The 16,664-nt window shown below is 41.8% G+C and overlaps 1 protein-coding gene across 2 annotated transcripts in view; it reads left to right on the forward strand.

The window, feature by feature from the left end:
* The window catches only part of DCAF5 (DDB1 and CUL4 associated factor 5), a 94,539-nt gene that overhangs the window by 58,809 nt on the left and 19,066 nt on the right, over positions 1 to 16,664 (forward strand). For both annotated transcript variants that reach the window (XM_039535245.1, XM_039535246.1), the window contains exon 7: positions 8,994 to 9,060. In XM_039535245.1, coding sequence (XP_039391179.1) covers positions 8,994 to 9,060 — 67 coding nt within the window. The remainder of the gene's footprint in view (positions 1 to 8,993; positions 9,061 to 16,664) is intronic.

Raw genomic sequence — 16,664 nt, forward strand, 5'->3', positions numbered from 1 at the left:
GCTCACAAGTGGGAGAAGGTGGTAAATCCCTTCATAGTTGTAATATGCAGCAGGTAATAAAATCCTCAAACCCTTACCCCCTGGCTTGAGGACACGGTTCAGGGAGTAGAGGGTCCCCAAAACACATTCCCTGATCAACTAACTAAAAGATGGTGCACTCACAAACTCCATGAATGATCCTCAGGTTCAAAGATGATGCTGGATTCCTCAGTCATTGCAGAGGGGTTGCTGTCTGCTGGCAGGGATCCTCCTCAAGCAGGAAGGAGGCTGCCTGGGTCCCAGGATTTCCCCTCACCACAAAGAGATGCAGGGCTCAAGGTGTAGGTTATACAACTACACTAACATCCAAACTGTAGCCTCCTAGCCTAGCCTCCAGTCACACACTCAGCAGGCAGCTTCCCTGGACTAGCAGAGCTGACTATGTGGTGACTGGTCTCACCTAGGGAGCTGGAGGGCAAACCCAGCCTGGCTGGGGAAATTTCCCAGCAAACGCTACAAATTGGGAATCATCAGTGGGGAAGGAAAAACCCAGCTGAGGGATCTGCTGTCAGGTCCCTAGAGGCCTGTTCTCAGGGGGAACCCTGCTTGCAGGCCTGGGACTCACCAGCTCTCCACCAGTCCTGCCCTTTTTTCCTGGCTGGCTCCAGGCTGACTACAAAATGGCTTCTCCCTGGGAGGGCCTGTCCCTCCCTATTGGTTGCTGGGTGGACTCTGAGTCTGCCTTGGCTCCCCCTCCATGAGCTGCCAGCAGACAGAATCCCAGGAATCTATGTAATCTCCTTGGGGGTTACAATCATCAAATTTGTGTGTTGAAAATCTCTCTCTCCTCTTGGTCACACTACATAGGCCTGCAGGATTTTTAGTATGTCTTGTGCCTTGTCTACACCCGTGGCACAGCCATGTTAATGGAATTGATTTTCAACATTAACCAAACAAAATTAAAAGCCATTTTAGGATGCAAGGCAAACTTGTACAGTAGATTGGGGGCAGTAGGGGCTTGTGAATTTTCAAAGGCAGAATAGGTGTGTTGCATAAATCCTACATATCTTATTCATAAAGGCAGGGTCTTGCTTTCTAAAGTGAGTCTTGGAAGGCAAAAATCTCCACGGAAGAGTCATCAGGCTTGTAGTCTTTTTAGTCTTAGTCATGATTTTTATTTTGGTTTGTTTATATGCTTTTTACGTAGAATGGCTTGGTTTCCTTTTGTTTGATCTTCCAGAGGGAAAGGTAGATTTGATATCTGGACTCAAGGAAAGAGATGGTGAAGCTGGGAGAAAGGCACTTGTTACCTCAGGAGTACAGATAAGTTTAATTAAGTAGAAAACGTACAAATGTTCACTTGACTGGGAACTGAAACTTGTATAAATCCCCATGGGGGGTTAAGATCAGTATAACTATTCGTATAACTCACTGTTTTTCACACCCCTGAATGACGTAACTATACTGAAGTAAGTGTGTAGTGTAGACCTGGCCTTTAGCTATGGCACTGAGTACATGTCCCAGACCTGAAGAAGAGCTCTTTATAAGCTGGAAAGCTAGTCCCTTTTACCAACGTAAGTTGGTCCAACAAAAGATATTACCTCACCCACCTTGTCTTTCAAATATCCTGGGACTGACATGGCTACAACACTACATATAGCATTTCTATTCATAAGTTGTTCTAATTTTAACAAATACTTCTAGGAATAATTTCCACCCGCCTCTCGCCATACTTTTGATTGGGTATACGAACTCCCCACTGAGCCAGGGTAAGAAGGGGTTAATAGTGTGCCCTGGATACAGGTATTAAATCAGCTCTACTGCACAATCATAAGTGTCAAGCCAGGCCCTTTGGCTGGAGTTAGTAATAGGGAGGGAACAGTTATGAGGAGGGAGGCCTCAGAAGTGGCTGCCCTGATGAGGAAAACGCCATGTTGAGAGGCTTAAAGGGAGCTGGGTTCACAGGATTGGGGACTACAGCCAGGCATGGAGACAACGGTCTTGTGTGTGGAAGGGAAGGCTTGGTCAACAAACTGGTCTGGTCTGGTCTTGTCTTGTCTTCCAGGGAAAGAGGGGAGCCTAGAATATGAACTGTTTTTCCTGTCAGGCAGTGGTATTTTGCTGAGGGTTTTACTTTTTTCATTTATTTTTTTTGGAGACATTTTCCCCCAACTTCTTCCATAGACATGTCCTTATTTTTGTCTCAGCTGTGGCCAGTGGGCATTCTGCTAACATAACAATGATACAGTACTGAAAAAAACAGGTCCTTGATAAATAACAAATTATCTTGTTGCTTGCACATGTGCATATATTTTTACACACAAGAAACATGGAATTATTACAATAATTCCAGTGAAATTGTAAAGTAGATGTCAGTCAATTAATATTCTCCATATGAAAAATATCTTCCTTTGTTCTAACAAAAAAAAAAGTGAGTTCAGATGGATATAGAATTCTGCTTATCAAGTGAGCCTTCCTTACACACATACTTTGCTTTAATCGGTATAGCTGAATAACCATTTCATGGGGATAAGAGAAAGTGGAATTCTCAAATTCTTCATGTAGGAAATGTAGATTGCAAGATGCTGAGAGCTTTCCAACAGACAACAATAGGAAAATAAAGACCTGAAGGCAGTAGGATTCCAGAATGTGCTAATGTTTGTTGTTGTGTGACTGCAGCAGCAACAGATCAGATCTCAACTTGTGTGTATCGCCTGTGGTAATTTCCTTTGGGAGAGGTAGGGAGAGTAAGGGAGGTAGGGGGTGGAGGCAATGGGAGGAGCTGCAATCGACCAAAAGAGGAACACACAAGTCTAAAAGTAACTCTACTAAAGTCCTAGTCATTGTTAATTCCAAGCATTTTATGCATACTTACAGCTCTGAGAATTAATCCATGTGTTCTTCAGCAGCAGATATTAACCACACCTGAGAGTTTTCTTCCTTCTAAGGGAACTTCTGAATCAGCAACATGTAGTCATCTGGAAGCCTTTTCCTCTTGTTGTTGCTAAGAGCATAGATGGAGCTGATCCTTCATAAGAACATCTATACTGGGTCAGAACAACGGTCAGTCTAGCCTAGTATCCTGTCTTTCAGGACAGTGGCCGATGCCAGGTTCTTCAGAGGGAATGAACAGAACTGGTAATCATCAAGTGATCAATTTTCCCCGTCGCTCATTTCCAGCTTCTGGCAAACATCCTTGCCCATTCTGGCTAATACCCTTTGATGGACCTATCCTCCATGAATTTATTGAGTTATTTTTTGAACCCTGTTATGGTTTTGGCCTTCACAACATCCTTTGGCAAAGAGTTCGACAAGTTGACTGTGTGTTGTGTGAAGAAATACTTCCTATTCCAGGTGCCTGTTCATTTCATTTGTCAACCTCTAGTTTGTGTTATGAGAAGGAGTAAATACACTTCCTTATTTACTTTCTCCACACCAGTCATGATTTTATAGACCTCTATCATATCCCACCTTAGTCAGCTCTTTTCCAAGCTGAAAAGTCCCAATCTTATTAATCTTTCCACATATGGAAGCTATTCCATACCACTAATCATTTTTGTTGCCCTTTTCTGCAACTTTCCAGTTCCAATATATCCTTTTTGAGATGCGGGGACCAGATCTGCACACAGTATTCAAGATATGGGCTTACCATGGATTTATATAGAGGCAATATGATTTTTCTGGCTTATTATCTATTCTTTTCCTAATGATTCCCTTTAATAGAATGAAATAATTATGTGCTGATTCTTAGCAAATACTTTTCTGTTAATGGCACATGTGATCATTCTGCATGTTAATATCTACCGTAGTGATCAGCTACTGCAGCAAAAAATGCAGACTATGAAGCAGGTGTTTTTAACATTGGTGGAGTCTTCTCCTCCCAAACATCTGAGCTCTTCCCTCAGTGTCTGGCCTGATTCAAAAGTCGCCACTATTTCACCAATCCTCTGTTTGGGAGCCCACCATTTATCCTTTCACTATTTCCTACCACCCTTATGATTCATCACTGCTGGCTTACCTCCATGATCCTCATCAGTGTTACTCTACAAATCAGCTGGTAGAAGATACTCTGTTAGGAGTTAGTCTTGCACATTCCCTTACAACCTAAGATCCTTGAACCACATATAAAGTGGAGTCTAAGCTGACATAACATTCCTTATATGGCTCCTTCAATAGGTGCCTTTCTTGAAACCAGCTTAGTGGCATTCTGACACTTACCAACATATAACCATGGCACTCTGTGCTCCATGGCAACAACATTTTAAATTCTACAACAGTATTAATTCATTCTGTCCTGAAATGTACTTCATTCCTATTCCTATCCCCCAATACCACATGCAGCTATGGTTCATTGAAATACTAACTGAAGTAAAATAAATTATTTTCAAAAATGGATGTCTAAACAATCCTGGACAGGTGGCCCATTTACACGCCCCAGGCTTTGGCGCCAATGCTCTTGTACAGACGGCACAGATCAGAACCTCCTTTCCTCTCTGAATGTGCCAGGGACACGGGGAGATTGTAGATGGCTTCAGCAGCTCATCTTCCTTTTTAAGCTTCAGTTGCTGCATTGTTCAGCCAGTGCAGCTCACACGCCTACACTCCTGGCTGCTCCCCAGTCCGTGACTGTAAAATGGACTCCAGTTCTGGTTCCCTGACCCCTGCTACATGGCTCCATGCAACAGTGCAGGGAGCATGCTCTGTAATCCAGTTAACTGCTGTTGTGAGGAAAGCTGGAAAACAAGAGACAAGTACAGGGAGATCCTGTCAGGGAAGGGAGATATGGAGGGGGTAGGGTGACCAATTGAGAGGAAGAAAATATGGGGGCTCGCCGGCGGAGTAAAAGGGAAAAAAAACAACTAAACACCCAAGTGCAAAATATTGGTCAGGGACGAGGGACAAACGCCTAAATATTGGGACAGTCCTGATTTTATCAGGACGTCTTGTCACCATAGGAGGGGGAGGTGGGAACGTTGGTTACTGGCTTTGATGGCAGCAAAATGGCAAATTCTGTGAGGTTGATGTGAATGTGGTTTTTTTACTCCTACCCAAAGTCCATGGGGTTCTGATCTCCCATCACTGAGTTATTGGTTCAAGCTGTCTGCAGACTTGTGCAGGTGACTCCTCAGTTTACCCTACTAACAGCTTTTGACAGCTATCGCTAGGCACAGCTCACTATTTAAAATGAAAACTGGGACTTGGGTACATATGTCTGTGGCAAGAAGTGAATTCTGTGGCAAATTCTGCAGCTACAGGCTACATCATACCATGTATGCACCCACATGCCTCACGTTGGAATTTGGCCCACTGACTCTAAAGTAAGTTTAAGCTTGTGCAGCGTCATCAATGGGAGAAAGGACTGTAGCATGAAGTGAATGATTAGAGGGAAAGTTTTGTTGTTTTTTTCAAAAAAGAGTAACTTTAAAAAGTAGGAGTGGAGCTTTAACTTCCTCTTCCAGCTCCTTGGCATGCAAGTTATGGCAAGTTAGACTCCCTAAAACTTGGACTGCTAGACCTATGTACACCCACTTACTAAAGTGCAACTAACCACCACCACATACGTAGCCTCAGTTTTTCTCTTTGTTACTAGGTTCCCAAAGAGGTTTGCTCCCAAACCAGACTCTTAGCATAGCTGCAGCCTGATGCATTTTGAAGTTTCCAGGCGGGCTGTATGCATCTGTTCTATTCTTTACAAATGGTTTTTCTTTTGATTACTTTTTCCCCTTTCCCCTTTTTAAAAAAAAAAAAAATCTGAAACTAATTCCTTCTGGTTATTCTTTTGTAGTAAATATATGATCTAAAGCAAGACATGAGGTGCTGGATATGACAATGATTTTGGTAGAGAGGGAAACTTGGGGCATTATTGTCCAGCATCAGATGTTTCCTAATAGAAGTATTTGTTTAACTTTCTCTTAGACCATTTTCAGGGATATTTTGTCATTTTATTTTCAAACTAGGGCCATCTTTGCCCTGTGCTGAGCAGTTTCTACTTTGATTACTTCTGGGTAGCAAATCTTGATAAGATGGCAACCCTTTGTATAATTCAAACAACAACTACAAAAACAACAACAAAACTTTCCATGTAGCCTTTTCTTGTGTAACAAATACCATTTGCAGAACTGCTTTGTTTCTTGAACTGTTTTTGTTTGGGAGGCTGCCTGCATAAGCCCTAATTCATGTAGATCTGCACAGTTGCCTAGCCTGCTGTGGGCTAGCACTTGTAAGCTGCCATATGAAAGGGAACCGCTTATATTCCTGGCACCACTAGGTCATTTTGGCATTAGTAAGCTGCCTAAGTGCCTGAACATGTTGGCTTGCAGGAATTACTCTTTGGAGTGCTTGGCACTGAAAGGAAGGGTTTCTAAGCAATACAGAACTAGTGCACACAAGTTTTGTAAAGCAACTGGTGTTTGATCCATGCTCCTTCACATCAGTAAAGAGGCAATTTGCATTTGTAGATGCTTACTCATACCCATATAGTTTTAAAATTGGAGCTGTGAGGAGAAAAGAATAGTTGGTTGCATTGTCGGTGGGTGGGGACTTTGAGGGGATTCCAGAGGTCTGATGTTGCATTATTGTGGCAGCACATATTTTACCTGTAAAATAACTAGCATATTGTTTAAAATTTTTTACAAGGTTGTGTGTTTCTCCATGTAGTTTGGCTTTATTTTTGTTTCTTAGTCCTGTGTTAAGATCACAGGACCTGTCTCTTCACAGCCTGCTATCACTCTGCCTGATGAGTTTGTTTATCCCTGGAGAATGGAAACCAGTTAAACTCAAGCCAGACAAGTAGAGCTTATCTTCTGTCAGGGGTCAAGAAAAGGCCAAATTTTCTTTTTCTCTCACTCACAAAAAAAGTTTGATTTTTGGGGCTAGATTAATCAGATTTTCACCAATTTAAATGATTCGTAAATCAGTAGACCCAACAGAGTAACTTTCAGTTTACATCAAGCTAACTGAGATCAGAATCTGCCCCTTTGTCCTTAGTTTACATGCCCTGTTGTCCATTATCTGAGATTAAGGTAAATGAGTCACAGAGCAGATTGTTGGAAGATATGGTAAGAGGTAGTTTTTGTGTCCCCTGGCAACTGGAAGGCAGTGAAATGTTCTCTTGTTCAAATGTCCCCTTGTCACTGTGTTGGGTTGGACTCCTTAGGATGCCACCTGATGTGTTGAGATATCACTGAGCCCACCTGTTATGCCAGCCTGGGACCCTTTTTACCTGTGTTGCTGAGCCAGGCTATTAAGCCTCCTCCAGCCAACACACAGGAAGGGCCACACCCAACTGCAGGATGAAACAGACACTGAGATCAGTTCTGGAAATGCTCAGTTTAAGGGACTTGCCCCAGCACTCAGGTGTCCACCTCTCTTGGGGTGCAGACCCAAAGGTATATTATGAAATTCACCTCCTCCCTCAGTATGGAGGAAGGTATGCATAACTCCTTGCCCCCTTCCCTCAGTTAGAAATTACAGAAACTGGGTTTAATAAGAAACAAAACAAAATTTATTAACTATAAAAGGCAGATTTTAAGTGGTTAAAGGGATAGCAAACAGAACAAAGCAGAATACTAAACATATAAAACCAAACACACAAACTAAGCTTGTTTCACTAAAGAAATTTGTTATAAATAGTAATTTCTTCCCCTAGATTTTGTTGCAGGCAGATTACAGAAAGTCTTGAAAGACAGCCACACTGGTCTCCAGCTTGAAACCTCAGTTAGTATTACTCATAAGCTGGGTTCCCTTCCAGCTTGGGCTCAACCCTTCTCCCCCTCAGTTCAGTTCTTGCTTCCAGGTCTTTTTCAGTGCCTCTTAGGGTGAGGAGGCAGAGGAGAACCTCGATGTCACTCCCCGGCCTTATATAGCTCTTGTGTATGGTGGGAACCCTTTTGTCTCCCAGTGGAAGAACACTGGTATTCCAAAGGGTGGGTCCAGTACTAGGTGACTCAGGCCCATGTCTCTGCAGAGCTGTGGCCGCCATTACTTGTAGGCTGTCTGGAGTGTCCGCAGGAAGGCTAAGCTCTTTCACAGTCCGTTGTCTCTGCTAATGGCCCATTAGCCCTGTCTGGCTTTTCCATTGTTGTACCTGAAGGGCTAATTGGGGTTGACACCTAAAGTAACACATTTGAAATACAGATAGGAATATTAATTATGTAACTTCAGATACAGAAATGATACAGGCATACAAACTGGATAATCACATTCAATAAATTATAACCTTTCCAATGATATCTCACATGAGCCATCTTGCATAAAGTATATCTGTTATGTCCTATTCATATCATAAGCATATTTTCATAAAGAATATGGAGTGAAACGTCAGTCATACTGCACTATGCAAAGTAGGGAATACATAAAGTAATGTGCATTGTGCCTTTGTGTACATATAAAGCATTTGTTCATCCATTATGCTGAAAGGAGGGGCTGTTTGTAACCACCTCCCCAGCAAAACTATAAGCTTAAAAAAAAGTATGATAAACTCGTATTTGCGGCGTTGCCTGAAATTTAAGAAGAGAGAGCTAGATTTGGTCATTTTCCTTCTGCTGAATAATAGCAAGATGATTCTTGGCAACAGTGAGTGACTTTCCATGGTAATCTTCATAAAGGTATCAGTGGTGCAGGGGTGGTTGAATATCTGCCACATTCTAGATGCTTGTGGTATCTGAGGATGAACAATTTTGAGTTTAGGAAAGGGTGAGAGCTCAAAGTTCAGGGTGGTTGGGTCTGGGATTTTGGTCTGGATCCATCTCTGCTTTGGAGGCTAGATTGCATCGCAGACCAAAAATAAAACACGGACAGCGGACGCTTGCTTGGAACTCTCATCCTTTTGTGTCCAGAGTTCTGAGATCCCTAGCTGGGGCAGCAGCCTGTCCAGACACACAGAGAAGTAAAACTTAGAAGTTCTAAAAGTCATGACCAAACAGCTGGAATTCTCTCAATTCACTTTTAAGAGAGAACCTAATTCAAGTGATGCCTCACCTGTAACTTGCTTTATTTATTTTTATTTCTAATAGTACATCCTCTCTGGCTCTGACGACTTCAACTTATACATGTGGAGAATTCCTCCAGATCCAGAAGCAGGTACGTTTATATGTGGAATCTGACGAATACTAGTGTTAAATACTAGTTACCTCTCAAAGTATCGCACAATATCATACTGTATTATAGATTGAGGCCAGAAGGGACCCTCATATACTCTGTTCTAGCCTGACCTTCTGCATAATGCAGGCCCTAGAACTTCACCCAGTCTCTCCATTGCATTGATTCCAATGACTTGTGCTTAATCTAGAACATAACTTTTTTGGAAAGATATTGACTCTTGATTTAAAGACATCAAGTGTTTGGAGAATATACCACTTCCTTTGATTAAACTGCTTCAGTTAGTAACCCTCGCTGTTGAAAATGTGTGTGTACCTTATTTGTACTGAATACAATTAAGTATGACCTGTTGTGCTGGGGGACACGGATCAGCATTCACTCGCACTCCCTGTCAGTACTTGACCCAAGCTGGGGAAGCTAATGATTCAACCAGTGAACCAAATTCGGTGATGAATCCTGGTCACGTGCCACCTGAGACACGTCGCACATCCGCTAGTAAGAAGACTTCCTGTGCTACAGTTACCTAGTAATGCATCAGATAACTTGCCTTAAAAATAAAGTGCCAAGTTTTTATTTTATTCTTAAAAACTGGTCAGGTACAGTGAATTATGAGAGCTAGCTGCTGTTGGGAGAGTAGGTCATAAAAGGCTCAGCAAACTGGAGAACCTTGGGGAAAATGAGGCCTCTTAATTTTGGACTGGTTATTAAACTTGATTCTGTATAATAATCTATTTTATTGGGATACAAAACTGACGACTATGTTTTAGACTATAGAAATTTAAAGACATTAACATCTCTTTACCAGGATTGTATGGATTTGTCCTGCCTTTCCCTTTGACTTTTTCATCCTTTCTCTAGGAGATCACTCTCCTCAATTTCCTGTGTAACTTTTTGGTTTAAAACGGCTATTTGATATTTGTAAGAGAAAATGTGTAGATTCTAAATTACACTTTTATATTCTAAAATAGGCTTGTTCGTATACTCTTCCTTTACTTATCAGTCAGTTCCTGGATTCAGGCTATTTCATTTATCTGGCAATGGATGCTGATGGCCCTAATATCTAGAGGATCCATCCCTCTGTCAGTTGTCTTCAGCTGTTGGCTGTGAACCATGCAATTCTGAACTTGGTGCTGAGCAGATGAGCACTTGTGCACAAGGACTGATACCTAGAGTTAGCACAAATTAACATGTCATGTTAGTCAACATTTTCCTGACCAGTCTTACTGAACTTGAGGGTGGGAGTAGTACAAGATTTCAACACTTCAGTTACAAAATGAATTGCTTAATGTCAAATGCAGTAATGATCAAAAAATCACGAGATAGAGTATGTATGTCTTGATCTCCTGTAATCTTTCTGGAAGAATTTAGCTGAGCTCATACTCTTGCTGGTAAACCATTCCTATCTCATATAGGCATCACTTTATTTGCTGATATTCTGCCACTCCCTTGAGGAGGCCCAATTTAACTATCCTGTGTAGCTAATCTATTTTTAAACTCCAAAGCATTTTAATGTACCCAGTGAACATTTCCAGAATTTGATCTGAGAATGACTCTTCAAGATTTTCATTAGTAATAATGGGACCATTATACACTTTATGGATATTGGCTTCTGTGATAACTAATTTGCCAGCCATCCAGTTCATCTAGGATGAACTGATCTGTAGTTATGTTTTCTTCACTCACCTCTTCTTCCAACCGAAGAGGGAGTGGGGGAATTCTCCAGAATTTATGTAGCCTTCTTTATTGTGATGAAAGGCAGTTTCTTCAACCCAGTGAGTGGGGTTTGACTACAAAAATTATCGATATTTACATTTAAAAAAAATCTCCTTCCACAGGCGTGCTGAGGCCTTTTTCACCTCACCCCACCTCAGCTCATACAGGAAATTCCCTCATGCTCAGTTTCTGGCCTCCAATACGAGTCTTAAGAAGTGTCTGTATGCCCATGATCCAATAAGGTAGAGTGAGGGCGATCATAAATATTCTGAACTAAAGTTTTACAAATAATGTGCTGTACTGTTCTAATTAATGGTATTTTTAGTAAAGACTACAGCTGAGTTATGAGCCCTCTTCAATTGATTTGAGACATAATATTTCTATTAACACACATTCAAGGGAACAGTACTGATGATTTGTGTATGATATGGTACCTTTTTCTTGCAAGCCTGAAATTGCTTTACAGAATTACTAGGTAAGGAGAACTTCACTCATTACCAAAATGTAGCCACATCAATGGTGGAAAGTGATGATAGCTGTTTAACAGCTCACAGCATCACCCCACAACAAATTAGAGGAGGCAGTAAAGGATACACTGTTCAAATAGAACTGTATTTACATACAGTAGAACCTCAGAGTTAGGAACTGACTGGTGAACCGCAGTAGGGAAGCAGCAGAAACAAACAAACAAAAAAAACAGAAAAACCAACAATAGTAAAACTACTTTTTTTAAAAAAAAAAAGGACGGGGGGGAGGGAAACCTTGTCAAATTTTTGTAAACTAAGGAAACTTTCTATGTTTGTTTCATTTAAATTAAGATGCTTAAAAGGAGCATTTTTCTTCTGCATAGTAAAGTTTCAGAGCTGTATTGAGTCAATGTTCAGTTGTAAACTTTTGAAAGAACAACCATAACGTTTTGTTCAGAGTTACAAACATTTCAGTTACAAACAATCTCAATTCCACCTGTGTTTGTAATTCTGAGATTCTACTGTATGTGGAATGTAACTACTTGTGTTGGCATCTTTCCAGGACTCTGGAACAAACTCTGCTTGTCTTGCAAATAATTGTAGTTTAGAGAGATTCTCCCAGTGGGTAGGCTGGGTCATTCCCCACTCCACAGTAAGCTCTCCAGTGATTTGTTCAGCCTAGTTTTAAATGTCCCACACAACGGGGCTTTCATTGCTTACCTTGAGAAACTTATGTCACAATAGAATATTTCTTTAAAAGCTAGGAAGCTTAGAAGCGTTTTTCCAACTTTCTCCATATGTTTGATTATTTTTAATAGGGATAATGTAATATACATGTATAAGTGCCAGCGATCACACTTCCTTCACCCTTTTCCCTCCCTCCTTGAAGATGGTGGAACATTTGTTCCCATGCTTCCCCCACATCCCCAGTTCCTATCCAGTTCTGTTACTTTTCAGAAATCATCAATGGCTTGGTGAGTTTTTTAGCTAATTCCCTCATTAAAGCTATGGACTCCTCATCAAAGGGTAGAAGTGGACAGAGACTGTTATCTATCTTCTGATGGATAGCATTTCCTGCAGCACAGGGCACCCTAGCACCAGGCAAGGACATTGGTCATGTTTGGGTAACCAAATCCAGTATTTCTACAAGTTTCTGTTGGCAGTGAGGAAGGCTGAAGTGAGATGAGATGTAGGCCCCACCCATACTGCTCAGCAAAACTGTTAGAACCTTGTTTAACTGTTCGTGGTTTTTCAACAGAATTTACCAAAACCACAGTGGGAGAGGTGTGTGTGTGTGTGTGTGTGTGTGTGTGTGTGTGTTAAATATCACTCCAAGAAGCTGTTTTAGCAACAGGAATTTTATTATTATTTTGTGGTTGGAGAAGGTGATCAGATGATCACTGAGTTATTTAATTGAAATTACTGTTGCCAGACTTTTGAGCTGCTTAATAAATCAGAACAGCAAACTGCATTTCCAAATCTCTCTTAATACCATCTTTTGACTGTAACTCTGTAACAGCTGGCAGTAACAGGCCTGTCATTGTGGTCCAGTTACTAAATTAATTATGGCAATTTTCAGCATGACTTATGCAATTTTTCTTCCCTTTTTTGCAATATCATTGCAAATGCAAACAGCTCTTCATGCTTGAAGTATTAGATGGCAAGATTTTATTGCGTTGGAGACAAGTTTGTACTTTGAGAGCTTAAAGTCCCAACATGATTAGTGGAGCTTTATTTTTTTATTTTTATTTTTGGGGGGAAAGTGATCTAATTCAGTGGGAATGTACTCTGGAACACTTTAAACTTAAAAAGTCTGTTGTGTCTCAGATGACTGGTGATGGGATATAAATCCCTTCATTTCTAGAACCCTGGTTCGAATCCACCTAAGGTCACTAGTGACCAAAACTTGTCCATATTGCACAAACTACCACCTCAACTACCATTAACAAGTCCTTGTTGGCTTTCTTGGGAGAAAAGGCAAAGCCTGAGTGGGCTGTGAAGGCAGATGCTATGCAGAGAGGACATCCTCCAGAGTGGAGGCATTGTTGGGCAGCTTGTACTGCTGTATCCAATAGAAGTTAATGTAGTGCCCATCTTTAAAAAAGGGAAGAAGGAGGATCCGTGGAACTACAGGCCAAACAGCCTCACCTCAGTCCCTGGAAAAATCATGGAGCAGGTCCTCAAGGAATCAATTCTGATACACTTAGAGGAGAGGAAAATGATCAGGAACAGTCAGCATGGATTCACCAAGGGAAAGTCATGCCTGACTAACCTAATTGCCTTCTATGAGGAGATAACTGGCTCTGTGGATGAGGGGAAAGCAGTGGATGTGTTATTTCTTGACTTTAGCAAAGCTTTTGATATGGTCTCCCACAGTATTCTTGCCTGCAAATTAAAGAAGTATGGGCTGGATGAATGGAGTATAAGGTGGATAGAAAGCTGGCTAGATCTTCAGGCCCAATGAGTAGTGATCAATGGCTCCATGTCTAGTTGGCAACCAGTATCAAGCGGAGTGCCCCAAGGGTCGGTCCTGGGGCCGGTTTTGTTCAATATCTTCATTAATGATCTGGAGGATGGCGTGGACTGCACCCTCAGCAAGTTTGCAGATGACGCTACACTGGGAGGAGTGGTAGATACTCTGGAGGGTAGGGATAGGATACAGAGGAACCTAGACAAATTAGAGGAGTGGGCAAAAAGAAATCTGATGAGGTTCAACAAAGACAAGTGCAGACTCCTGCACTTAGGAAGGAAGAATCCCATGCACTGCTACATGCTAGGGACTGAGTGGCTAGGCAGCAGTTCTGCAGAAAAGGACCTAGGGGTTACAGTGGATGAGAAGCTGGATATGAGTCAACAGTGTGCCCTTGTTGCCAAGAAGGCTAACGGCGTTTTGGGCTGTATAAGTAGGGGCATTGCCAGCAGATCGAGGGCATTGATTCAGTCTCTATTCGGCATTGGTGAGGCCTCATCTGGAGTACTGTGTCCAGTTTTGGGCCCCACACTACAAGAAGGATGTGGAAAAATTGGAAAGAGTCCAGTGGAGGGCAATAAAAATGATTAGGGGGCTGGAGCACATGACTTATGAGGAGAAGCTGAGGGAACTGGGATTGTTTAGTCTGCAGAAGAGAAGAATGAGGGGGGATTTGATAGCTGCTTTCAACTACCTGAAAGGGGGTTCCAAAGAGTGTTCTCAGACTGTTCTCAGTGGTACCTGATGACAGAACAAGGAGTAATGGTCTCAAGTTGCAGTGTGGGAGGTTTAGGTTGAATATTAGGAAAAACTTCACTAGGAGGGTGGTGAAGCACTGGAATGGGTTACCTAGGGAGGTGGTGGAATCTCCTTCCTTAGAGCTTTTAAGGTCAGGCATGATGAAGCCCTGGCTGCGGTGATTTAGTTGGGGATTGGTCCTGCTTTGAGCAGGTGGTTGGATTAGATGACATCCTGAGGACTCTTCCAACCCTGATATTCTATGATTCTAAGTTTCAGCATCCAGGATTGTCATTCTAGGTCCTTTCACCAGCATTAAAATAATTTTAATGCATATTTTCAAAAGTGGGGATAACGCTGAGAACAGAAAGGGAAAAGAAACATAAATACCCAACAATGACCATTTTGGTTGCCCCAGTATTCAGTCTCCTGTCCTTTTCTCTTCATTGTGCTGAATTCTTTGGCAACTACTATGTGTGGCTGTAATATGTCCATTTGCCTTAATGCTCAGAGTCTTTGGCACGTCCACATCCAAGAAAAATAATTTATTTTCCACCTTATAACATCACAAGATTTGTTCCTTTAACTTTGGGAAGAGCATCCTGGAGGACTATTGATCATTGTTAAATTTTATGGTGCCAACAATGTGCTAGACACTTTTTTGAGAACTGTATAGCTAAAAGCACCAGCAGACGGTGTTTCTCCTGACAGAAGAGAAGAGTAAATGTAAAGGGTGTGTTGTTTTTCCAAATTGTTTCCAATTTATTTCAGTAGTTACTCTGGCCTTGTCTGCTTGTTCAACTCCACCAGTATAGCAACAAGAGGCTAGGGTAGATGAGGCGCTGACAGCTTTTAGCAACAAAGAATCCTGAGGTAGACAGCCCTGAATTTAGACAGTGATTTTTACTGTAACATTTTTAAATCACATGTTTTTGCTGGCAAGTGATGCTGGAGTTTCTCAATCAATTTGACAGTAAGAGGCCGACAGTAACTCCTTGGTACTTAAATCAAATTCCATTGTGCTATAGAAAGTTAACTTTCTAGCATATCTTGATTCATAGGCATGGCCCTTCCCCTAGAGTCTAGGAAGTGATTTCAGCGACTTAACCATTTAAAATGAAAATTGCTAATTGCATTAATGAAGAATGTTGGATCATTTAGGGTGGAACTTACTCCCCCCCCCGGGACATTTCAAGTAAGAATTTTCATCATCAAATTATCCATCCCACCTACATTCCAGTCACACTAATCAGTAAAAAAAACAAAACCTATTAATGTTTGCTTGTTTCACAAGAGCTGTTCCCAAGAGATACTTACAACTCATGCTAGGTCCATGTTATCACCTGCAACTTCCCCTACGGAGGGGATAAAATGTGTAGAAATCTTGAATAATTGGCCATAAAATTTGTTGGAGGGAGAAGCTGATCTTATGTAGCATCATACTCCCCCTCCCCATCCCAGGTATGGCAAGTGCAATTTAGATGTTTTGGTATTCTAGTGATGGGGGGGGGGGGGCTGCTCCACATGTCAGTCCCCCTGGCAAACCCATGAGGAAATATCCCAAGGAATTAACATTGACTGTCAGCGTTCGTTCCTTCAAGTCCTGCTCTGCACCTGCAGACTGTCAAGCATGTGGTTTGTTGGGGGGTGGGTTAGATGTTCAAAGACTGGTGGGGAGCCTCCAGCACCAATATCCCAGAGGAAACCCTGCTCCCACGGCAGGGTACAGTATTACACAGGGACTGACCCTCTGTGCAGAAGCCTCCACTCTCTATGGATGTTTCAGTCTGAGATTTCCTTGTGGATTTCAAAACATCTCCAGGCCTCCACTTTGTCCACATTATAGACTATTCAACCCCACTCTCTAGAAGGGATAGAATAGAAACCCCAGTTTTTTGCTTAACTTTAGCTTTGTGTGGTGGTCTGGTTTTGGGTTGTATGTTTGTTTGTTTGTTTAAGGGTCTGGTCCATGCTGTGTGTATCTGTGGTTTGTTTGTTGTTTGTTTGTGTGTGTTTGCTTGGGTTTTTTTTACAAATGGGAAGCCATGTATTTTAAAAACTAGAAACAGAGGTGTTTGCTAACATACAGAGAGCCAGACTGTGCCTGTCCTTTGCATGGGTGCACAAAGGAGTGGGGAGAAGGAAGAATTTAGGATGTTTTACCTGGACTTCTCTTCTCCCCCCTTGTAGGAAACATG

Source organism: Mauremys reevesii, linkage group 4 (genome assembly GCF_016161935.1).
Source record: "Mauremys reevesii isolate NIE-2019 linkage group 4, ASM1616193v1, whole genome shotgun sequence".
Taxonomy (NCBI): Eukaryota; Metazoa; Chordata; order Testudines; family Geoemydidae; genus Mauremys; species Mauremys reevesii.